This window comes from Cupressus sempervirens, chromosome 3 (genome assembly GCF_028749045.1).
Source record: "Cupressus sempervirens isolate cs-2001-9-10 chromosome 3, ASM2874904v1, whole genome shotgun sequence".
NCBI lineage: Eukaryota > Viridiplantae > Streptophyta > Pinopsida > Cupressales > Cupressaceae > Cupressus > Cupressus sempervirens.
Genome location: NC_143120.1, coordinates 462,539,315 through 462,566,460, shown reverse-complemented (window position 1 = coordinate 462,566,460; position 27,146 = coordinate 462,539,315). Strand labels below are relative to the sequence as shown.

The window sequence follows — 27,146 nt, the reverse complement described above, 5'->3', positions numbered from 1 at the left end:
GATGCTACCAGGACTTCCTTATCTGAGATTTTGGCTAAATGGTGAGTTGGCATGGTGACGGGGATGAATAAGGGTGGCAAAAATGGCCTTTATACAGTGGCGTAAATTTTACACCATTATAGGAAAATATCTCCAACTTATCAATTCATAAGCTCAAGGGGTTTTCTAATGAAGGGTTCATTAGGCACAACACTTGCTTAAGGTTTTGCAAATGGGGTTAAAAATAGAGGGAATTTAACCATGGAGGAAACTTCGTAGTTAAGTCTACTCAAGTTGGAGTGGATGGGTGACCTCCCAAGAAGTCCTGGTGCCTCACCTCTGTGAGCATCACCTAGATTAATGAGTGCTAAGTGTTTAATTCATTCTCATGAGAGGTGGGTTTGTGTGAACTACCACTCATGAAACATGGGTCAATGAGTTTGACTCAAAAAACTACATAGTTGAATCCTAGTAGTAATATCACAAGGCAATGTTGTTAGAATTTGATGGGAGCATCATAGTCTCCCCTCCTTGAAATTGCTAGCCCACAAGCAATCTTAAGTTGTCGAGTCAATATTAGTGTCCCAAGATTTGTAGCACTGTTCATTCATAACATAATTTAGTTTGACACTATATGAAATGATTTCTTGAACATTACTACAAAGAAGGCTAATCCCATGATGCATGAATTGTTTTAACGAATAAACTTATCTCCTTTAACTTACAAAAAATATCATAAGCTATCTTATTGATAATGACTATTCAATTCCATATAGTACTAGGGTTCCAAGTTAACCCTAAAAATCGGCCATCATGATGATGTTGTGGTAGTCTGATTTCATCAATTGGTTTTCCATATGCAAACAGCCTCCACCTTTTCTCAAGTCTTTATAAGTGTCCTCTATCTAGCTCAAAACTGAAATAGATATCATTCTTGATTAATGAAGAAGAAACTTTACTAGACTATAAAATCAAAGTCTACATATTCTCTCTAGGTGTCAAGAGAAGAATTCTAAGTTTTCTAATATGTCGCGGTCACTTCAATGTTGTTGGAAGACTCCTTGAATGTAAATGGGAATTATCACTCATTGTGGTGGAGACAAAAAGTGGAATGTCTTGTCCTGCATTTTGTCATCACAAAATGTTGGTAACAGCATGAAACTTTTTCAAGCTAGTTTCGCATTTCTCTAAGACTGAATTTGATATTTAATTGTTTAATGTTGATCGATTGATCCATTTCGATTCAAATATCAAATTATTTTATTGAAGGCCTTCGTCAAGTCTTTCATTTTGCTTTATGTCGAGCCTTTGCTTGATTTTTGAAGCCTTCATCATTCGTTCTTTGCTTTTGAGTTTGCGTTTGCTTGTTTTTAGTCCTTTGGTTTTGCTCATGTCATGCCTTTCGTTTTTCCCTTCGATTCGATCTAACCTAGAGGTCAATCGAAGTTGTCAGTCAAGAGTTATGCCTATTTTAGTGCCTCAAAAGTGGACATTTTAGATGCAACAACACGAATTAAAAATATGATGTTATATTTTCAATTTGAAATTCACTTTTTGAAAAATATAACATTATATTCACTTTTTGTTATGTTTTTAAGTTACTTTTACTTTAAATTTATAACTTAAAGTGACTACATTGCACTTTATGTTATAATTTTAAGTTGAGTTACTTTTCAATTTTTCACTTAAAGTAACTATATAACTATATAGTTTCATTTTTATTTTTTGGTTTTAAAAATCAAATACTTATTTAAATGTTACTTTAAAATGATATTTATATTTCAAAATATGACAAATAAGTATTGTTTTTGACCCATTTTGTAACATTTTTTACAATTTTAAGTGAACTAAATGACTTAAAGACTTCATAATTTTATATGCAATAACATGTAAAATCCATCAAAAGTGGACTTTTTACATACCATTGCATATAAAGTTTACTTTGGTGGACATTTTTGATGTCATTACATCAAAAGTTAACCATAAGTGGACCTTCTTGATGCTATGACATGAAAAATGGAGTTTTCATGCTTATGTATCTAAAGGGTGAGTTGCATTTTAAAATATGCATTGCACCTAAAAAGGTCCAATTTTCACTTGGAAGCATATTTTAAAATATGCATTGCACCTAAAAAGGTTCTATTTTCACTTGATGCATATTTTAAAACATGTCATGCACCTAAAAAGGTCTGATTTTGAAGGAAAGCATGTTTTAAAATATGCTATGTATCCCAAAAAGTCTGATTTTGAAAGGAAAGCATGCATTTGGCCTCCAAAAACCCGATTTTGCTCATAATTTGAGATTTTCTTGGTGGAATTGTATGAAATCTTCTCCATTAAAGATGTTTTTCCTTGGCAATGATTTTAGTTGCATCAAGAATGGATTTAATATGCTGAAAACTGTTTTTGGAAATCAATCCTAGGGCACGTTTTTGAGGAAAACTCCAAATACCTTCATTTTTGCTCATAACTTGAGTTTTTCTCAATGGATTTATATGGAATTTGTTCCATTTGAAACGTTTTTGGATGGCAATGAGTTTTCTTGCTTCTAAAATAGATTCATTTACCTCAAAAACGTTTTTGAAACTTTTATAATGGATTACGTTTTTGAAGAAATTTGCAAAAAAATCCATTTTTAGTGCATGTCTTCCCTCCCAACCAAATCGACTTGGCATCTTTTGGCGATTACATTGCATTGCAGTTCATGTTTTGAGGTTTCATGATCAAAACGTTTTGATCTTACAAGATAAGAAAAAATGTTTTTTGCCAAAAACGTCTTGCAAGCATGAATCTTCAAAAACATTGGATCTTGGAGTGTTTTTAGGGCACGTTTTGGCATCTTCTAACAAGAATCCCTTGTTTGCTGCCCTCTCCCATTGGAATTTGAAAAGTTGAAAAAGGTCTTACCATTTTTGAAGAATTTTTCAAACATTGGAGCATCTTTTTCCTTCATATTTGGCACTTAATCTTCATGTAAGTGGACTTCTTCCTCCTTGCTATTTAATTCATGCTTATCTTGCTGATTTTATGCATGAAATTACTTGATGGTTGCCATTTGTGAAAATATTTGCCATGGAAAGTGTTTTTTTCATTTAAATATGAAGTTTTTATTCATTTTCATGTTTTTGGTTCTTTCCCAAGTCCCAATTTTGAATTTGATTTTTGAAGTGCATTGCATCTTGGCATGTTTGAGTTATTTTTCGAAGGTACGTTGTTTCTTTTTTGTTTTGTGTTTTGTGCTTGCTTGCCAATTTTCTCCACTTGGAGAAATTGCAAGTTTTTTCCCAAGAACTTGTTTTGCTTCATTACATGCGAAAGCATCGTCATATTCCACATTTCGTTTCATGTCACAACACTTCATCTCTCACTCAACAAAATGCAATTACATGTTTTTCATTCCATTCGCCATCCACACATGCATGTAATCCCATTTTTCACTTCCATTTTCACCCATCTCACTTTTCGCTTCCATTCGCAGGACACGATTACACGAAATGTCTTACGTGTAATTGCATCCAAGGGGTCTGATTTTGATTAAAAGTCACATTTTGAAAAGTCAAAAAAATGTCATTTTCACTTCCCATGTACTTTGACTTCTCCTTTTCACCAAAAGTGATTGTAAAACTCATTATCTTACTTCCATTTTCCATTTTCATCCCTTCATATGCATTTGCGCTTTCGTGAGCAAATATATGTTTCTGCATCTTTCCATGCTTTCCATTTTGACCATTCGCACATACATGTGAAGTGTATCCTTCACCCACATTTGCATTTCATTTCACCCTCCACCTTCCGTTACATGTTGCATTTACATGTATTCATTTTTCATGGAATAATGCCTTGAAAACGCTAAGTCACTTTTGAAATCAACAATCTCCATTTGCACGCATTCCCATGCACCGAGCACTTCATGTCAAAAAAAAAAAGGTAAAGGTGTTGATGGAAAGTTTTTCAAGTTTACATCTGGACATCGTCAAGAAGGTTTTTAAAGTGTCAAAGAATCCAAAATGTGTTGATCTACAAAGGAGAATTCACGACAACTTGAACAAGAAAAGCTTGATCACATCAAGTTTTCAACTGACAACAGATAATTCGTCAAAGCCAAAGGTTATCAAAAAATGTAACACCATGGTTATCAAGGTGAATGCAGCAGTACAAAGTATAGGAACTTCCGATCCTGTGATCATTCAGGATTGCATCGTCAAGTACAAGGCCCTGCGGAACAATCCTTAGGATTGTTTCAATTCTCTTATGTCTTTCTTCTTCTTCTTCTTTCATGTTTTGAAGAGGATGTATTACATGAAGATGTGTAATTACATGTAATGCGAGTTACATGTGTAGAAAATTACATGTAATGAGAGTTGCACGTGCAGTTGCATGTAACCCTATAATTTCTCTTTGAGTTAGGCTAGGTCAAAGTTGGTTGAGTTGCTCCCACTTTTTCCACTATCTTTTTCTCAACTCTTGTGCCTATATAAAAGAGTGCCCCCTCATTGTAAAATTATTATTATCTTTATGCAAGAGAGCTCTGGAGAAATTGTGCCAGCAGAACTTTGTTTGTGTAAGCACTATTTTGAGAGAAAGTGAATACGAAGGAGCACTTGAGATTAACTTTGATTAAGTGAGATTGTTATTTGTATGAATTGTAAGCTTTGTCTATAATTCATCCAAGTTGTCTTTGATTCATGTTATCTTGTGTTATTGGTAGTTGTATCTCGTGAATTGAATAGAAAAGAGTTAGGAAGCAATTGAAGCCAAAGTTTTGACCGGGAGCAATTGTGAAAATATTTAGCTAGAAGCTTTGTCTGTAGCTTATATTTTCTTCTTAATTCGCAAAATAGATAAGTATTCTTACTTTTATGAGTCTTTGTGCCCCAATTGTAAAGCGTTTCATATAGAAGTAGGACCGAACTTAGAACCAAACCAGTACATTTTCAGCTAGCCTTTGAGTTAGTGAAGGTTTATCGGTATCACTGTTTCCAGCTCTTGATAAAAGTGTAGTTAGAGATTTACACTGCCTATTACTCGCTCCACTAGTAAGTGGATTCTTTCTTGAAAGATAAGAAGAAAGGATATTGGTAACACCCATTTTACAAAATCTCTCGACTTTCTGCTTACCTTGAGTTGATCCAAAGAACGTTGAGAAGGGGGAGCCTTCCCTTTAAGGTAGGAGAGACTCTGTCTCACACATTGTGGCTAGTCATCCTATTTTGCAACTAGATTTTTACCCAAAACTGTCGGTTGCAAAATATCCACCCAACAGAATGATACTTATAGGATTTCTTACAATTAGCTTTCATAAAGTGAGCAATGGTCCAATAACCCTTTAATTATTAATTGATGCTATCACTACACAACATTAACTATTTTGTGTAGGATTTACACTGGAAGTGTTACTTCTCAAACATTCAACATTTAATCTTTGAAAATAAAGGAAAGAATCCTCATCATTAACCTAACCTAAAAGGTAATCTCTTGTAATTTGATTGAAGAGTGATTAGTCATAACATTAGTATGGTTGGTCTTACTTCTCCAAGCTTATTTCCACATCTCAGTGAAAGGAGTTGCACCAAGGTCCTGAGTTTTATGATTGTCTTCAATCTTATCATAACATTTATGAAGGAATTCTTTAATTAATTCAAGGAGTGGGTTGTCATAGATCCATCTTTTTCCACTTCATGAAAGGGATTAATAAGCTGAATGTCATCCTTGTTTCCGAACCTATTGTTTTCCCAACTTTTATTACCCAACTTCTCTAGAAAATGGTTTGAGCTGAAGTACTCATCTATCTTGTTTGATTCCTTAATTTGATAGTTTCCTCCTTTATTCCCTTGTTCTTTGGAGTGTCTCGATCCATCTTGATTTTCTATTTGTGGAGTTTAATGCACATTTGTCAACTTATCGTTTTCTTGATATTGATATGCGATCTCACAACATCTAGCTATTGGTCTATCCTTCCTTACCATTTCCAGTATCTTTCCTTCCAATGTCACATTTTTTTGTTTATTTTCCTCAAGGTGATTGTATTGGATACATAATGTATTTCTCGTACACTATCATTAGAAATGTTACGCTTCTCATCCTTGACCTTTGGTTTGTTAGGGACTGCCATGTGCTCTTCAAGAGCTGAAAGAGAACCCTGGATGACATCTTCATTGCTAAAATGTTTCACATTGATTATGATCCCTATATTCAGTCCCTATCATATCATCCCTGATGCATGATCCTTGAGACAGCATAAGTTCAACCCACAATCCTTAGGAATTAGTGTACTTAGTTCATTTGTGATAGAAGGAACATATGAAGAATTGGCTGCTTCTATCCCATTAGAGGGATCTAAAATTATTTCTTCTCCTTGTATCTTTAGACTTTTGAAATATTTGGTGACTATATTCTGATTTTCTGTTGCTTGATAGATTTTTATTGTATTAACCTTTTCCAAGGCTTCAAAAATTGCAGTTGTTAGACACTTTACACTTTCCTCCTTCGGTTCAACCACCATCAAGGCTTCTAATGACATTTGTTGTTAGGAGCACATGCGTGAATCTCCTCATACAATTTTTGAATCACAATTATTAAGTGATCATGCTTCCCAGTTTTTCTCCTTAGGTCATGGTGATAAATTCTTTATATTTTTTAGGCAAGTACATCATTATCTTTGCACCTTGCATACTCTCACCCACAACTCAACTGACCTCGACCAATACGCTAAGGATTATCACACCTAAGGGAGTGTAGAGGGCTGCACCAGTGGCTACTGTGGCAAAGTGGAAAACAACACCAAAAGCCACAGCATTGTTGTGTTGTAAACACATGTGCCCCATTGCAAATAGGGACTCCTTTTTATTTTCCACTTTCTAGCTTTGTGTCCTTAGGTTGTGTTGGGTGGATATTTTGCAACCAACAATTTATGCAAATTCAGTCGCAAAATAGGTTGACCAACCATAGTATGTGAGACAGAGTATCTCCTACCTTAAACGGAAGGCTCCCCTTTCTCACCATTCCTTGGATCAACTCAAAGTAAGCAAGAAGTCAAGAGATATTGTAAAGAGGTGTTACCGATATTCTTTCTGATTTTCAAGAAAGAATCCACTTACTCATGGAGCAAGTAATGGGCAAGGTTTCATCTCTATAACCATAGTGGCATTAAAGCTTCTCCATTAGGTACTTTCCTCGGGTGTTTTCCATAGGGTACTTTCCTCGGGTTTTCTCCATCAAGTACTTACCTCGCGTGTTCTCCATCGGGTACTTTCCTCAAGTGTTCTCCATCAAGTACTTTCCTCGGGTGTTCTCCATCGAATACTTTCCCTCGAGTACTTTCCCTCCGTACTTTCCCTCAGGCAAAATGCAAGTGTGTCATCAGGAGCATTACAGTGGTATCAAAGCTAGTGATCTTGCCAACTTGTTAGGTATTGAGTTCAAATCATGGAACCAAGTGATGGGTTGGTTGATGCACTGAAAGAGCTAAGAAGTCAACAAAGGCTCCATGAATAGGCGAATGAAACACTCAACCTCTTGACGTACACAAGGCCATCAGTGACAACATTCATTCCTAGGGCATAGCAACACGAAATGCGAACTCCCACATTGGTCGAGATGCTGAAGAAAATCAAGAAAGATCGGGTGATTGGTGGATGGGAGAGAAACATATCTCTGAAGGATTATATAGAATTGCGAATAAAGTATCTGTCATCTCAGCACAATAAACTCTTCAATAAAAGTCTAAAGCGGGAGATTGATAAGTGGCTCCCAGATGAAGTCATACAATTACAAGAGGAAAATGAAGAGTCACATGAGGATTTGCAAGAGTCTGTTGCTATGCCTACAAGTGGACAATACTTGAAACTTCAAGACAACGAAGTTTGGTGAAGAAGATGCATGCACTAATTTCATTAAACCAACACTTGTCGATCAACTTGATGGAAATTCTCTACCAACAACTGTTCAACTTCATGGAGATGCTACAAATGATTCCCTACAAGAGCAACCACAATTGCTTGAATATGGAGTTTATCCTTTAGTTGTGCCTAAGTCATGCATGATTGCAATTTTTTCATGTGAAGAGTTAACTCATAGGATCTACATGAGCTATGAGTTTCTTGAGGATATTGATGATTACATGAAGATTATGGATCTAAACATCGATGTAGTCTATGATTGGCTTCTTTGGGATCCTAGTGACTTTGGACATGACATTGTAGCATAACATAAATTTGGCAAGGATGTTTCTATTAGAATGGAGCAGCGAAAACTAGTCACTCTTCACCGGTATGATGGTAGTGCCGACAAATATGGGTAAAGTGATGGTGGTCGAATGTGATGCACTTGGATTTGTACTGGTGCAAGACCATCCTCATGGAAGTGGCAAGATTCACCTGACTGATGAGACTCCAAACGAGGTTGGTGTGCGTGATGTCATGAAGGTTTTGGATTGGAGCCTCGATGTATTTTATGATTGGCTTCCATGGGATCTAGGTGGTTTTGGACATAGAAATGTTTATATCAGAGCGACGCAATGGAGGCCTGGTGGTGGTCTACTCATCTCAATTGAATTCAATCATGCTCATCTGATCTTGAAGAAGCATGGAGCTTCCAGCAGATATAGCTATCCACATCTGTGCATGGTTTGGTATCTCGGAATTTGCGGATTACTTGAGGACAAGCAATCTTTGGGCGGCGCGGATTTCTATTGTCCCCAATTTTAATAAAATACTTAAAATAATTAACAATCCAAAAATTTAAATAATATTATTTGGACCTTTAATTTTCAAAAAAGGAGCCCAATTATTATTAGTTATCCATAGGTATTTTTCGTGTCGGCATAGTTTGTAAACCCACGGGAGTGTAAAGTTTCTACAAATTTTGTTCTAAAACTCGGACTTTTATAATATCCTTTATTGTTGAAGATGATCTTCTTAATGTTCTAAAAGTAGGAGCTATCACCTTTGATTCTGTTCTGAATTTGTTTTATCTCTGCAATATATTCATATAGGTAGTACTGCTAAAGGAGCAAACTTAAGTTTATTGTGTGTCCTCATACTACAATAAAAACATACCTATTATACCATAACCAAAGGGCATGTCCCTCAAAGGGACATGACCCTCTCTAAGTCGGATCATACTACACTTCCATAAATCGATGACCGATGGAGATAATTAAACATTAACTAACATAACTATTAAGTTATAGTTAGTGTTAAACATTAATATTTACCAAGAATCTCCGCCCATCCTTTTATGAAGTGTAAGGTATACAATGCCTTAAATGGTATTCAAAGGAAGAAGATTATGGTGCAGTCTGCACTCTCAGACCAATATGATATCACTGTTATAAACTTAACACTCCCTCTTAACTTGATAGTCATGCTGAGAGATAACATATCTAGCATCATCAATTCTGATGAATAAGCATAGATTGATACTCTATATCTATCTTAATCTTCTGAGCAAATGGCATTATGGAACACATGATACTGAGTCATATAACCATCTTGTGATATGACTTATGCTAATGATGTTAGTATTGCATGTAATGCAATACACACAGGATAAAATCCGAAGAATTATTAAATTCTTTATTTATCCAGGTTGTGACTCATAGGAACTGGTAATCCTATATCACAACTTGATCTTGAGTTAAGATCTACCAAAAAATAGGATAAAGTCTAAAGAATGAATTCTTCCTTTATCCAAGTTGTGATTGATAGGCATAGAAATGCTTATGTCACAAATGATCTTGAACTCACCTAGATTTAACAGTAGTTCTATACTGTTCAATACATTGTCTGAGGGATCATCATCTCTCATAATGTCTTTTATACAAGTATTCATTACCTTAGAGATCATCACCTCTTAAATAATGAATAGAGATGGTGGAGCCCATAATAGTCAATAACCTAACAATAAAATTATTTTATTAATAATTTAAAGAATACAAATGAATTACAATTCAACCATACCAAGTCTTTTCCTGGAGTGTATATCTTCACTCTAGAGAGAGGTTTGGTGAGAATGTTGTTTGATTTGCAGTGCAAATGTATTCTAATTTTATAGTATTTCTATCTACCATATCTCATACATAATGGTAAGGAATTTCGATATGCTTGGACCTATCATGAAAAACTAGATTCACCGAAAGTTTGATGTAACTTTGATTATCACAATGAATAATTGTAGGATTCATGGCTTGCCCAAATAATCCCACAAGTAATTTTCTCAGCCAAACTGCTTCTCAAGAAGCCATCGTTGTTGTAATGTATTCGGCTTTTGTGGAGCTTTGTGCCACCGAAGACTATTTTCTGCATATCCAAGATATCATTGTTGATTCTAAACTGAAACAACATCTTGAAGTACTTTTTTTGTCTTTAACACTTCCATCCCAATCTGAGTCAGTGAATCCATGTAAATCTAAGTCAACTTTTTCATATTTGTGCCGAAGATTAAGAGTGCCTTGTAAGTATCTCATAATGTGTTTTACTACAACTAGGTGAATCTCCTTTGGCTTACACATAAACTGACTTAAGGCATTAACAACATAGCAAATATCAGGTCTTGTATTTACCAAGTACATAAGGGACCCAACCATTTGTCTGTAAAGAGTAAAATCTATGGAAGGTGATTTTGTTGCTACTTCTTTAAGTTTATGTAGATTAGTCTCCATTGGAGAAGACATAGACTTGCAATTCCACATTCCAAATCTCTTCAAAATATCTAATGTATACTTCCCTTTGATTAAGTACAATGTTGTCAAAATTCTGCCATACTTCTAGTCCTAGGAAGTAATGAAGGAGTCCCAAGTCTTTCATCTCGAATTCTCTAATTAGATCTTTCTTGCATTGATCTATGAGATGATTATTACCTATTATTAGTAGATCATCAACATACAGTATCAAAATTACCATATCATCTTTATCCCTTTTATAATATAAATTTGCATCGGCTTCATTTTTGGAGAATCCTAAGCCGGTGAGATACTTATCTGTTCTTTCATACCAAGCCCTGGGAGCCTACTTAAGCCCATAGAGAGCTTTCTTGAGCCTACAAACAAAAATGTTAAGATCATGAGTTTCAAATCCTTCAAGTTGCTCAAAATATACTTCTTTTGTAATCTTTCCGTTTAGGAATGTTGTTTTTACATCCATCTGATGTACTTTCCATCCCTTCGATGTTGCAATGGCTAGGACTGCTCTTATAGAGGTGTATCTAGCAACAGGAGGAAAAGTTTCTTTCTGAGAGAATCCTCTAGCTACAAATATGGCTTTATATTTTTCAATGCTACCATTAGCAGCATGCTTTGATTTAAATATACACTTGGAAAAAACAACAGATTTTCCTTTAGGTCTCAGAATAGTTTCCCAAACATCATTCTTCATAATAGATTGGTATTTTGTTGTCATAGCTTCTTTCCAAGTTGTATGTTTAATAGCATCTAAAGTATTGGTTGGTTCTGATTTAGAAAATCATTCATGTTTGTTGTATAACTAGAAAATCTTTTGGGTCTTTTTCTTTCTCTGACTGTTCCAGAAGGTGCAGCAAAGTCTTGTGCTTCCTCGACTATTTTAATGGCCCAAAGTGGTCTTTTCTTTGAATTTTGAGTTTCTCCCAGATTAAGGTTTTGAATTTCTTCCATGTTCTCCTTCTGAGACTCAAATTCAATATTTCTTTCAGAACAAGGTAAAGGAGAGGGTTCTTCAGAACTTAGGGCTCTTTTGAATGCTAGATCTTCTTCAAAAATTACATCCCTACTAAATTCAATATTTTTTTGTCCATATATGAAAATCCTATATGCTTTAGATGTTTCACTATAACCTACAAAAATACCTTTTCTCCCAGAGGGTTCTAGCTTAGTTATTTTTTCTTTTGGAACATGGATATATACAAGGCACCTAAAAATCCTAAGATGACTTATATGGAGTTTAACCTTAGTAAAGACTTCTTCAGGAGTTTTATCTCTAGGGTAGGAGTGAGGGCTTATGTTTTGAATATAGCCAACAATACAAGAGGCTTATGCCCAAAGATAATATTCTAGATTTTGATCAAATATCATAGCTCTAGCAGCTTCTATAATTGTTCTATTCTTTCTTTTTGCTACCCTGTTTTGTTCTAGGTTATAAGGAACGGTATACTCCCTCTTAATTCTTGTTTCTTTACAAAACCTTTTAAACAAATCAGAGGTGTATTCGCCTCTATTATCTGTTCTAAAAGTTTTAATTTTATGTCCTCATAAGTTTTCAATTAAGGTTTTAAATTCTTTAAATCTCTTTAGCATTTCTTCTAATTATTTGCATTTTAGGAAGTACATCCAATTTTTCCTAGAGAAGTCATCTATGATCAAAATATAGTACCAGAATCCTCCGAGAGAAGGAACAAACATAGGTCCACATAAATCTAAGTGGATTAATTCCAAAACATTGTTAATTTTCCTAGTGCTATCATGGAATGGACTTTTGGTGTTTTTACCCAGAGCACACCCTTTACATATGTTTGAGTGGTCTTTATTTAATTTTAGTTTAGGTAAACCAGTAACCATCTTCTCCATAGTTGATAAGGTTTTGAAATTTAGATGTCCTAACCTTGTGTGCCATATTTCATTTATGTTTGCAACTTTATGAATTGAGGCTTGAATAGGTCAACTAGGTTTTGAATTTAATTCATACAAATACCCTTTTTTCTGACCAATCAATTTTGCTTTCTTAATTGAGGAGTTCTTAGCCTAGGTTATTACTTCCCTGTCCATGAATGCAACATTATGTCCATCATCTTCAAGTGTTATAAATGAGATTGGAATTCTTTTTATTCTTGGTACATAGAGTACTCCTTTGAGAAGAAGAGAATTTCTTGATTTTAGTTTCCAAGTGCAATTCCCAATTCCTTTGATGGAATGTGTTGAATTATCGCCGATGGTGACTTTGCCATTAACTTTTTTTGATATAGAGTCTAGCGCTTCTTTGTATCCTATAATATGTCTAGATGATCCGCTATCAATCACCCATGCTTTATTTGAGACTTCATTTGATAGTGACGAATAGAATACACAATTCTCAGGATCATAGTTATTTTCTTGCCTAGTAACATTTGTACAGTTCACTTGTTGTTTAGAATTCTCAGGGCAATTTGATCTATAGTGTCCAAACTTTTTACATCTAAAGCACTTTATTTTGGATAGATCTTTCTTAGATTTGTCATTCTTTTGATTACCCTTTTTCTTCTTGAAATGTTTCTTCTTGCCTTTATAGGAGTTTGTATTAAGAACATGAAGTTCTTCATCTTCCGTTTTCAATTTCCCTCCTTTCTTTAGTTTTCCGAATTCTTCCTGAAGACAATCTCCCTTAAGTCTATTGAAATCAGGAAGTTTATCCCTGGCACTTACTCCTTGTGCGAAAGTTTCCCATGAATCTAGTAATCCATCTATAGCCATCAGTGTCAGTTTCGTGTCATTAATGATGGTTACTATACTTGCAAATTCACCTCTAAAGCTGGCAACCCTTAGGAAGTAAGAATTCATTGATTCTCCCTTCTTTATTTGTATGTGATTTAGTTGTCTTTTTAGTGCGAGAACTCTAGTTGCATTGTTAACCTCATATGCATTTACTAGAGCATTCATCATAGCAAATGTTGTTTGATGTTTTGTTAGTATAGGTACGGTATCATTCTTTACTCCATCTAATATGATCTGAATGGCTTTCCTATTTCCTTTAATCCAAAAGGATTTATGAGGTTCAACTGTAGGTTGTCTGGATGCTGATTCAACAAATTGTTTTACATCATTTTCTTCAAGAATCATCATGATTTTGAATTTCCAAGCATCAAAGTGTTCTTTCCCATCAAACTTGTCCTCGGGTCTAATTGTGTATGCCATTGAAGATAGAAGAATGATGCTAGATATATATAAGGTCTGATTACTTAATTTGCAAAGCCTAGGTTTGACTATCAGAGCTCTGATACCATGTAAAGTTTCTGCAAATTTTGTTCTAAAACTTAGACTTTTATAATATCCTTTATTGCTGAAGATGATCTTCTTAATGTTTTGAAAGTAAGAGTTATCACCTTTGATTCTATTCTAAATCTGTTTTATCTCTACAATATATTCGTATAGGTAGCATTGCTTGAAGGAGCACACTTAAGTTTATTGTGTGTCCTCAAACTACAATAATACCTACCTATTATACCATGACCAAAGGGACATGACCCTCTCTAGGTCGGATCATACTACACTTCCATAAATTGGCGACCAATGGAGATAATTAAACATTAACTAACATAACTGTTAAGTTATAGTTAGTGTTAAACATTAATATTTACCAAAAATCACCGCCCATCCTTTTATGAAGTGTAAGTTATATAATGCCTTAAATGGTATTCAAAGGAAGAAGATTATGGTGCGATCTGCACTCTCAAACCAGTATGATATCACTATTATAAACTTAACAGGCAGTTTTGTCCAAAGGGATGTTTATGTGTAGCATGTAGTAAGTTGTTAGTTATATGATTTGGACTATTTCTTTCAGCTGCAAATTCCTATTGGAATTCTACGTTATTCATCATTTCAGAAGTGGAAGAACTCCCCTACTAGGCTATTCCGGTTTCAATGGTATTCAACCCTCACTTTATTCCGTCTGTGTATATCTTGGCTTGAATCTGGCAAATCATAGCACCATCCTTGTTTTGCAAATACAATATTTTGAGTTTCGGCAATAAATTGTTATTTCTCTATTGGCGTACACTTCTGTGTTTGGCTATTATTTGGTGTATTTAGTGAATTATATCTTCCCTTCGACATTTCCAGCTCACTCCCTGAAGCACATTCTTCAAACATTACCATGACATTCTTTAAGAATTACGATGGCATCAAATCTTCTCCATCGAGTACTTTCCTCAGGTGTTCTCCATCGGGTACTTTCCCTTGGGTGTTCTCTACCGAGTACTTTCGTCGGGTGGTCTCCATTGGGTGGTTGCTCTCGAGTGTTTCCCTCAGGTACTTTCCTCACGTGTTCTCCATCAAGTACTTTTCCTCAGGTGTTCTCCATTGGGTACTTTCCTCGAGTGTGCTCCATTGAGTACTTTCCTCATGTGTTCTCCATCGGGTAGTTTCCTCGGTTGTTCTCCATCAGGTACTTTCCCTTGGGTGTCTCACTCGGTTGTTCTCCATTAGGTACATTCCCTCAAGAGTTTCCCTTAGGTTCTTTCCCTCGGGCAAAACTCGGGTATGTCATTGGGAACATTACATATGATCAATAAATGCAATCAAAATCCAAGTCTTACACTTACTTGGAGAGCAAAGAGCAAAACTTGGAGCAAGAAAAAGTTGACATGGAATTCTTCTCTGCAAAATCAGGTTTTGGAAGTGTTAATGCACGTAAAGATCAAGTGCTTTGAAAAATTCAAACTCTAGCTCCAAATCGTGGTTTCTTGTTGCAAATTCCCTTCTAAGTGCAGCTTGCATTTCTCCAAAAGATTTTCATGTTTAAAAATGCCTTCCCAAGACCAAATTGTGGTTTGGACCTTGCATTAAATGTGCATGAGAGTAGCAAAATGTTCGCACATGTTTCTCTTAAGAAAATCAGGGTTCTCCAAACATTTTGTATATTTAAAAATATGCAAAGGCAAATACATTTGAAGCCAAAATCAGGGCTTGAAAGGCCAAATGCATGCAGCGTTTTCCTTTAAAAGCCCAAATTGGGGTTTGAGGAAGACATTACATGTGTTGGAGAAACCATGTTTGCCTCAAATCGTGGTTTGGAATGCCTTCTACATGGGCATTTTTGCATAGGAAACCCAATATCGAGGTTAGGGATTCCAAATGCATGTTTTAAATATTCAATAGAAATGCATGTAAACCATGCCCAAACCAAAATCGGGCTTTAAAGGATGCATTACATGTGCATGTAATGATGTAAATGCACTTACAAGACTCTCTTTCAAACATCTATGGCAAAATCAGGCTTTAGATGAGCCTTTGCATGTGACATTTTTCCTTGGAAGACCAAAATCGGGGTTTGAGAGCCCTCTTACATGTAATGCCTTGCCTTGGAGACCAAAACCAGGGACTCTAGATTCAAATGCATATGCAAATGTGTGCAACTTACTTAGAGACCAAAATTGGGTTTATTGGAGCTCCTTGCATGTGATGTTTTTGCCTTGGAAAGGCAAATCATGGTTTACAAGGAGCTTTACATGCAATGCCTTTGCATGCATTTGGACACCTAAACCAAAATTGGGGTTAGGAGTCATTGCACATTTTTCATGACTTGCATTTACCAATAAACTTCATCTTTTGGCAAATTGTGGTTAGGAAAAGGCATTAGACATTTTTATTTTAATGTAAAGACCAAAATCAGGATTTGGGGATTCATTTACATGTTTTAAAATGCAAGTGAAACCACCCAAGTAGTTGTTTTGTGAGAAAAAAGTGGTATACAAGCTAAAAACATGGTTTGGAGGAGCAATTATATGTATTTAATTCAAAAATAACATGTAATTGACTTGCATCACTTAAAACTTTCTATTTAGCACATCTGTTTCATTTTCTTAAGCAAATCTCACTTAAAGGGGTCAAATACATATTTACACTAATATATTTTACATATTATGTGTAAATATGTTCAAAAAGTGATATTTCACTTAAATGTTTTAAATTAAAACATTAAAGTAAATCTCAACATCAAAATATAGCACAAAGTGCTTTATAATGACTTAAATCACTTTAAGTGATAAATTAAAAATCATAAAGTAACTTTAAAAGATAACATAAAGTGATTTTAAGTTATATTTTATAAAAAAATTCAACTCAACATTAAAATATAAGGTCAATATTTTAAATATGCAGTTGAAGTTGTAAACGCCACTTTTTGGGCACTTAATAGGAAGTATCAAAAAACCCTTAATCTGAATTGGAAATTCCAAGTTCAGAATTTGAGAATCCCTGTCACCTACGAGATTCTATCTCTAATTCGTTGATCGTCTCAAAATTCCAAATTTTGCAAGGCTAAAAAAATTGAAGAGAAATCATGAGACATCTTGTCTAAGGATAGAAAATTTAAACTTGGAATGCAAAAATCCTTCCACTAGTTGAATTTCCAACCAAGGAAGTGCTTCAAATTTAAACCAAATAGTTGAAAATACAAGAAATGGAAAAAAGCCAAGTAAAATTTCAAAATAGAAAATGAAAAAAATCCTTGTGAAAATAGGAATTGCAAAATAACAAATCAAGCGAAGATGAAAAAACCCAGTGAATTCCAAGAAAAAAAATGAGAAATCCTTGTGTAAGGTTGAGAAATCCAGAGTTTAATTGCAAAAATCCTTAAATCATGCTAAATTCTACCCAGCAATATACAAAATCCTTGGACAAGTGGAAATTCTGCCAAGGGGATCATGAAATCCCTTAAATAGGAATTCCATCCTCCAAAATGAGTTTATCCTTACACATATCAAAATGCTGGCCTCCAAATAAGCATTAATCCTTACAAAGGTCTAAATTCCGCCCAAGAAATGAAGATTTATCTTTACAAACCTTTAAAATGTGCCCAGTATTCATTGCAATTGCTAAATTCCCACCAAAAAGTCATTGCAAGGGTTGTATTTCTGCCTTGGAAAGAGATTAAATAATTTACAAATGAAAATCCGGTCAGCTCCTATCAGTGAATGTGCAAATTCATTTTAGGAGGCTAGTTGGCATTATAAACAAAATTGGGATTTACAATAAGCACCTATAGATGTAAAGTGCAAAACCCTTCATTCACATCAAATGCAATTTGAATTCAAAGGAAAAATACAGAATGAGAGGGAATTTTGTGCGGACCTAAACGAATTTGAGAAAATTGCAGCAGGAAATTCCCAGCAAAGGTAAAAGGGGAAATCAAATCAAAGAAATATCCGACCTAAGGAAAAAAATTTCCAAGCAAGGCGCAAGTTCAAAACAGAATGGATGTGAATCAGGAAGGTGTGAGTTTAGTGCAGAGCATAGATTAAACTCCCAGCAGGACATGAATTTCATCAACCAAAAGTGCAATTTCCAGATCTGATTCATATCAGAAATCTGAATTGCAATAAGACCTGAGGGGCAAAAATCAAAGACAAAGCCAGAATTTTCGATAAATACATTTTGTTTGAGGAAAGAGTAAAAGGCAAGGGTTTCAAAATCAGATGCTTATTATTGAAAAAACAAAAACAGATTTCATCCTTCAATCCAATTCCAAATGAAGAATTGTTTATCATGAAAACATTTTAGAGTTATTCAAAATTCTCTTGCATGCCATTTTTATATCTAGCATTAATTGAAAATGATTTCTTTTTCAGTTTTGATACAAGGACCAAAGTTGGTATGCTGATGGACTGATGAAGATCAAGATGAAGCAGATCTAAGAAGACATCAAGATTCACCCTTCTAGATGATAAGTAAAAGGAAATTGCAACATGAAGAGCTCTACAACTAGTACAAGGAGATCAATCCATCACAACAAGGAGCTTAACAATTCAAAAGGAGTTATTAAAGCACTCATGGTGCTCAAGAAAGCCAAGGATGGGTCCAACAGCTATAACATGAAGATAAAAACATCAAGATCCACACTTTAGAGAAATAAACAAAGAAGGAACTCAAGCTCAAAGAAGAGAATCGCTCTGCAAGTAAAGAAAGGCAAACTGAACTTGGAATTCCAAAGGTGGAAATCCAGGAGTCAACATGAAAGACCCAATCACTACAAGAGGGCTAAGATATCAAGAAAAGGAAATATTCGAAGAGAAGAATTCCAAAAAAACAAAGAAATCTAAAGGATGGAAAAGAACATTCAAGATGAAGCAATTTGGGGATATATAGTATCACAATCAATCAAAGGTGAGACAATGTTGATTATCAAGAGATATTGCTAGAGATGCACAGACTGATTTATCATAATGAAGAAGTGGAGTTGAAAGAAAGATGAAGAAAATAAAAACTTTGAGAACTATAGATGCTAAGGTGGCACCCACTCATCTTCCACCAGTCACATGTCCAAGTTCATCAAACCTGACTCAATCACAAATGGACATGTGGAAGGCATTTAATGCATTATCACAATCAATTTTCCCACTGGTTCATCCTTAAAAGTTAAAAAGACATGTGCTTAAGAATTTGCATTCATCACATTGGATGATACTAAATGTTTGTAAGCAGTAATTGTAACTAACCCTAATTATGGTTTCTCTAAAATATCTTGGTTGTTAATATCAAATCAATCTAAGCCCTTCATTTGTAACAAAGGTCTATAAAAGGTTTTGTCTTCTCATTTATAAAATAATTAAAGATTAGAAGATTAGACATAGAAGTAGTAGTAGTAAGACGAAATAAAAAATTGTTGCCAAGACTATGTTGGAGTTAATATACAATTTTCATTAAAGAGAAGGTGGGTCTTTGTGTGTTGTTTCAATATTTTGCTTGGTTTCTACTTCTCAAGACTTAGTTAAAGTTCATTAAACATAATGGAGTAATGTGGAGATATATGATGAATTCTTTGGTTCATAACATTTAAAGTTTGTTGATTGCAAATTGTAGTGCATGATTAGTCTAAACCCAACTAAAGCACTAGTTCGAGTGTGGATGTTCATTTGGATGCACAAGTATTTGATATTTGGATAAATGTTACAATATGATCTTTGGAGATTGAATCAGTTTTGTGTTGTTTCCTCGTAGTGAAATAAAGCTTGATTAAAGAATTCATTTATCAAAGTGTTATCCATGGTCATCATTGTCCTTAGGTATAAAAGTAGATTAGATTCTCTAACCCTTATCCCATTTGTCCCTTATTTGAAGTTCAAGTTCTAGCCACTTTAAGGGGACAATGTTGATTGAATCCAAGAAGAAAAGTGTAAGTTCCTTTGTGTGTTACCAGCAATATCACATCAACTCACTAATTTATACAACACACAACCACTAGTTCGTAGTGTAAATCTTGGGGTTGCCTTATTTGATCACATAATTACACATTGTTTAGCATTTGAGATTTCCTTGGAGAGGAAAAAATAGTTGTCATTTTGATTTACATTGACGTGTGTCACAAAACACCCATCAACAAGCATTAGTTAAAATAACCAGCACAGTGCTAAATGTTAGTTCCACCAATATGCCAGCTGCCAATCCTGCTAGCATGTCAGCTACCAGCATACCAACCACTACACTAGTGCCAGACGCAGTAGCAATGGCTTCCACTAGGGCCACACCACCCCAACAAGGCAATGAAGCTACAGGGGAGGATGATTGTAAAAGAAAATTTCAAGAAACACCTACCACCCTCTTTCACTGCCATTACCCAATCTCCTAGGGGAATTAGAGTTTGTGCTAGTAGGAGGAGACGTTGAAGGGATAGAGAAAGGAGAAGAACACAAATAAGTTGCAGAAGAGGAGCTTCTGTGTATGGAGGTTTTGGTGGAGACAGTCCAAGTTGTGAGGCCTAGTGAGCAATAGGTTGCCATCATCTCTCAACCTGCTATTGCTAAGGCCAATGCCAAGGTTACAGTGCCAGAAAGGGGGGGATTCAAATAATTAAAGGGGGGGATTCAAATAATTAAAAATTAAGTGCAATGCAAAATCTTTAATAATTATCATTTAATGATAATCACCATAGTTGTCCCAAAATAATTTTGTTTATTGTTTTATTTATTTACGTAAACTATCGGTGCTTGCTGATCCAGCCAAGAAAAGTAGAGAAGGTTGTATTCCAAGTTGCTAATTTTGCTTTTTACTCTATGCTATATTTTCTATGATATGTGCTTTTGGGGGGGGAATGATGCTACATTGTCTATGATATGTATTTTAGAAAGGAAAAAAATGATGCAAGTGAACTTTTGGTGGTTTAACAGTAAAAGCATATGACTTTATGTACATGGATTAGCTTCACAATGATATTTATTACAGAAAACAAAACTTGACAAGAATCACTGCATATGCTTATTTTCTTCAATACTGTCGAAGATATGGTAGCGTCGGTCAGTATGGAAGGATTAACCTGATAGCTGTGTGTGCATGCATGTATACCAGTTCACCATGTGAACTGGTATACACACATACACACACATATATGAACATAATCATTATCCTTACCATCATCAAATTCAACCTGACTGTGCATACTATGCTAAGTATGAAATCTGTACATTATCTCTTGCAACAGTGCATTACCTTGCCAAATCGATCAAGCACTGATCGAGTCTATGATCACTGTTTAATGCAGATCAGTTATGACTTGTTATCCAAACAAAACCTAATTAAGATCGGTGTTTTAAAGTTTAATTGGTTAATTATAATCACCCGATTAGGATCAGGGCTTTTGGAAACAATCGTAATTGAATCATCATGTCTCTTTAGACCGATCGGACATGACTGCCCTTGATATGGCCTTTGGTAGGGCTATACATATGGAAAAACCTCAAGAGATAAGAACCATCGAAAACATAAATAGTTCTATCTCTGCAAGTCGTACTTCAGACTTATACCTGCAATAAATTCATCAGCATTTATCTCTCAATTCTGAATGTCTATTTGATACATATACATTCTGAATTGCATCTATTTGCAAATAATATCAGTCTGAGTTAAAGTTTCCAGTACATTTACAAATACTACCAGTACTCTAGATTAGATTCATTAATGGAAAGTTTGCACATGACACACTCAACAGAGAAAAAATTGCACTTGCAAAAAGATATTTAATTGGCACTAGAGGCATTAGTGGCAGTAATTAAATTGGTTGGACATTGCATATTAATAGTGTACTGAGAATGGTTTGATTCCAAGTAGTGTCAAACAGGCAACACATAGGGTGAACAAATGTGAAAAAGTTAATGTGTCCATGTCAATTTGATCCTATATTCTAGTGCAACAAGCGAACTGAATGTCTTTATATGCATTGTAGTGATTTTAGTGTCAGTGATGTGAACAAATATGCAGTAACAAATATATAGAAATATTCCATCATTCTATTGCTACGAAGTAATGAAAAACAATAAATATTACTTCATATTTTAATAGTACAGCGTAGATAGTTTGGTTGGACATTGCATTAATAGTGTGGCAAAGATAGTTTGACACCAGGTAGTGTCAAACAAATAACAGATCTGGTAAACAAATGTGAAAGAGTTAATGTGTCTAGGTCAATTTGATCCATGCTCAGTTGGAAATTGATGTAAATATTGGCTGGCCATTGCATGTTAATAGTGCGGCAAAGACAGTTTGGCGGCAAGTAGTGTCAAACAGATAACAGATAAGGTGAACAAATATGAAAGAATTAATGTATACAGGTCAATTTGATCCAAACACATATAGCTTTGTTCTACCGTGACAAGTAAATGAAATGTATTGTATGTGTATTGTAGTGATTTTAGTGTCAATGATGTGAGTAGATATTCAGAAACAATACATATAAAATTATCCGATGTCCCCTTGTGGCTGCTTTAGTGCCCTCGCTGCTTAATTTTAAGCAGCTAGAGTGTTCCCATGCAGTTTTTTTATCACAAGGAAAGGATAAATTGGAATCTTTCACTATTTTAGTGGAGCAGCTGCTGCTTAAAAATTCAAAATAAGCTTTGAAAAAAGGTGAGGCTGAAAATAAGCAGCAACTGTCTTCACCATTTTTTTCCATCTCCTTTCTATTTGCCAACAATTTTGCCTTCAAATATTATTTGCAAGAAATAAGACTAAGAATTAAATTTTAAAATAATATTTAAGAGGACTGCTTAAAAATAAGCAGCAAATGTTACACCCATAGGGTCACCAGCTCCACAAATTGTTGAGCAGCCGCTGCTAGCAGAGATAAGCTAAGCAGCAGAGTAGGAACCTGCCCCTTTTTTAACCATTCTATAGCTAAAATTATTGAAAAACAATAGATATTACTTCATATTTTAATATATGGATTCAAGAATAAAAATATTCAAAATAACTACTAGATAAAAAATAATGTACTGCAAGCTCTAGATGCATGAACAGGAAAGTTTATACTCAAAACCATAGAATGGCATTTACAAAATCGAAAAGCAGACAAGAATAAAAAATATTTACCTCATTCCATAACTTGCCTTGAGCAAGACGTGGATACAATGGTGCCTTTGGATATGCAAAACTAATAGTGTTGGAAATCGCCAATAACTTTGGCTGTAACACAAGTAAGAATAGTCAAGGCCAAGTGGCATGCATAAACCGATCATGCTGGTTTTGAAAGATCTTTACAACTTGTAAGAAATTTCTCAACGTAGACTAAATAAATTTACAGAGAACTGAAAAAGAATGGTCAGACCCAATTTCATCTGCATGCAATGTTTTTCTTTTGCTTGTCAAATTACTTTCTTGGATATTAGGGATGTTTTATGTTGGACAAAATAGAATAGTATTTAGACAGTTCCCTCTAGCATAAATTTGAAAATTGATGGCCTTAATAATGAGCAGGTGCAATATATCGGGTGTCTCATACATCGCTTGGTTATCGGTTATCAGACTTGTTTCATCATGACCGATTAGTATCAGGTGAGTTGTAATTAATTATGAACAGGTGCAATTGTATATATGTTAAGGCATGACCCTACGTGGTTATGTTTCAACATATACATACTTGTTCTACTTTCTATCTGCAGATCATATAAGTTACATTGGCATATCGATCTCAGGTTATATCAGAATACTACTTCAATAAATATATTTAATATATATTGGATTTACATAAATCATTAAGCACACATAAGAAGAAGAAGTCAAGCATTCACATCAGAAACTCAAAGATCTCCAGAATTAAATAATATCAAGACTGAAAATACAGTTGCTTAGTCTCCAACGCTAAAGATCTATTAAACTTTACATGGTATCAGAGGCAGATTGGTAAAGAGACTTTCAAATTTAATCTTGAATCAAAAGTGGCAATATGTCAAATAATGTTAGAGTAGAGGATATGCTTGAAGGAGCAGCAAATTTCTTTTCTTGGAAAATTCGGATTATTACAATTCTTGAAGAATTAGAACTAAAATCTTTCATTGAATCAGACATTTCGATACCTGAAGATGAGGCAGAAAAAGCCACTTGGAGAACTAGAATCTAAAAAAGGCATTTGAAGTATTCAAGACAATTAAGGATACATTTGAAATCAACAACTCAAGTAGATTGATTACATTAAAAAATCAACTAATGAATACTAAATTGAGTAAAGGAGAAACAATATCATCCTACTTTGAAAATATTTCTGAAATTAAAAACCATTATCTTCTACTGGAAACAAAGTAGAAGACCAAGAACTATCGATAATAGCACTTAGAAGATTACCCATGTCTTAAGAAGCATTCATCCAAATCGTCAGCAGACCTTCAATACTAGCTTTGATCAATTAAAAATTGATTGCACATCAGAAGAATCAAGACTAAACACTAGAGGGATCATCTCAAATCAAGAGGAAGAAAATCAAGCTCTCTTCTCAATCTCTAACAACAAAGTGAAAAAGAGGAAATTCAAAGGAAAGAATTATGACAAAAGGAAAGAGAATAATAATTACAAAAGAAATGACTTCTCCAAAGTTAAATGTTATAAGTGTGGGAAATTTGGACATACTTTTAGAAATTCTCCAGAAAGGGAAAAAGTCTAAGCTTATTTAGCCGAAACAAAGAAGGATGAAATTCTATTATTCTACTCTGCCTTATCAAGTGAGATGAAATCAAATGAAAATGTGTGGATAATAGATAGTGGCGCTTCCCAACATATAACAAGATTCAGAGATAAGTTTGAAAATTTTGGAAATTATCTCACTGAAGGAATCACCATTGGAGACAACTCCACCTATCCAGTTAAAGGAATTGGGTCCTGATCTATACAACTAAAGACTGGGGTCACACTAAAATTAAAAGATGTTCTCTTTGTACCAAGCATAAAAAGAAATCTAGTATCGATTTCTAGACTAGCTGATGAAGGGTTTCAAGTCACCTTCAATAAAGACAGTTTTGTCCTGGCCTAAAAACACTAACCTAAAAAATGCTATCACCATAGGGACTAGAGATGGGGCCCTATATAAACTATGCAACATTCAAAAGCAAGCTCTTAACCATGAAGTGACAAATCCTAATGAAGTATGACATAGAAGACTCAAACATATTGGATTTAGTTCACTTCCAAATGTAGATAAATTCACTGGAACACCTAGCCTAAATTCAAAACATACAAGCACTTGCAAAGGATGTTCTCTAGGAAAGAACATTAAAAGACCTTTTCCTCCTAGTGAACACAAGTCTAAATCAAAACTGGAACTAATTCACTCCGACTTATGTGGACCTATGCCAACACTTTCTCTAGGAGGTTACTCTTACTACATAATATTCATTGATGATTTCTCTAGGAAAACTTGGATCTATTTTCTAAAGGTCAAAGAACCAAATGAGGTTCTATCAAAATTTAAAGAATTCAAAGAAATTGCGGAAAATCAAACATCAAAAAGTATTAAAACCCTAAGATCAAAAAGTGGGGGAGAATATACTTCTGAAATTTTCAAAGTTTTTTGTACTATTAACTACAGAAATTTGCATCCTATCTCTGCATCAAAATACTAGAATTAGTCCAACGGTGTGGGTGACCTAAAAACAGGATTGAACCTCCGGATTCAAGCTGGTTCCTATCAATTTTTTTCAATGGTATATCACTTGCAAACATACGACTAGAAAAGAAACTTTTGAGGGAAAGGGATATGAAGAAACTGATTTAAAACAAAATCCTAGGTAAAATGGCGATACACCAAAAGATTATGATTAAAATTTCCTTTTCTTGAACACGGGATGAAAACTTTTAGCAATGGATAAACAGATACAACTTTTGACACATTGATCAGCACATAAGTATTTCAAAAGAAGACCAAATAGATGAAAGTATTAAAAGGAAATTAATCACATTTAACACCTACAATGACTGGTATGATTTTTGACCTACATAGAACAATAATAGCTACTCAAAGACACCTTAAAGGTTTTAGGATAACACTTATAAAAAATATCAACCATTAATTCTACATACAAGAAATGACACCAAAAATAGATCTCCGATGCTCAATATATTCCTTCAAGGCTCTGAAAAATACAATTTTAATCTGAGACAATACTGAAAACATAGTGAAAATAACCTCAAAGGCCTCTGCTCAATACTGAATGCCTTTTTACAAGTAAAAGTGATAGAATATATCAAAAACCCTCCTTTCAACTGCCAATAAATGACCCTAAAATGAGGAACTGCTTTGGGTCGAAATCATGGGAAAAGACTCCAAAAGAGGAGTCAATCCTTGTCAAAAACGATGATTCACTGCCTGATAACTACACTAAGTCATAATAGCACCCATGACTCACTCATAACCACCCATGAAACACTCTAATAGACCATAAAACGCTCTAATAGACCATAATGACTCCAAAAATACCTAGTCAAAATCCAGATTTGACCTTGTAATCCCTAAAAAGATTCAAAACATCTCATAAAGCAACTCAACTTAAATCTGAATACTAAGCCTTCTCATGAAATATCTATAACCTCCAAGACCAAGTACTTATAACACATGTTCAATTATTACTCTTTCTCCATTTGCATTTAAAAGAATAACAAACGTATTAAATGGTTTATAAAAATACCATTAAATACATTGTTTTACAATATAACCTTTATGCAAATCACTTAACACCCCTTTTTGCTTTAACACTTAGCATGTTTTTTAATAAAAATTTCCCACCCCTCGACACATATAATTACATTATTTTTTGGGAAATAAAAAACAAAAGCTTCTCTTCATCCTCGGATTTCAATGGTTATGAAAAACAATCGAGGGCATATCTTATTGCAACCCTAAGTTTATTCATTTGTATGTCGCATTATTTGGAGAGCTTGGAGAAGAGATGCGGCTAGGGTTTGAACAGCCGCCATGGTTTTTTCGAGGATATCTGTCATTTGTTGAAGTCATTTTCTGCAACTAAATCCATGATTTCTCTGAGTTTCTTGCCATTATGCAAGCTGTGATTGGAATGATTATGAGGCTAGAAGCTGTAATATAACTGAAAGGTAAGGTTGTTGTTAAACTTGCAGGGCACGTTTTATTTTAGCCGTTGATGTTGGAGGTCATACTCTGTTAGTTTCATGAAGAAATATGTGATTGCAAACTATGACTGGTTTTATTTAGACATCACCCTTTGGCTTTTTT

General features: G+C 34.5%; 1 protein-coding gene and 1 pseudogene across 1 annotated transcript in view; both read right to left on the bottom strand.

The window, feature by feature from the left end:
• The window catches only part of LOC149567120 (pentatricopeptide repeat-containing protein At2g03880, mitochondrial-like), a 179,811-nt pseudogene that overhangs the window by 111,087 nt on the left and 41,578 nt on the right, over positions 1 to 27,146 (bottom strand).
• LOC149567121 (putative inactive purple acid phosphatase 27) overlaps positions 1 to 27,146 on the bottom strand; it is a 93,022-nt gene that overhangs the window by 29,639 nt on the left and 36,237 nt on the right. Inside the window, exon 6 of the mRNA XM_089820319.1 lies at positions 23,003 to 23,095. Within this exon, the coding sequence (XP_089676445.1) occupies positions 23,003 to 23,095 (93 nt within the window). The remainder of the gene's footprint in view (positions 1 to 23,002; positions 23,096 to 27,146) is intronic.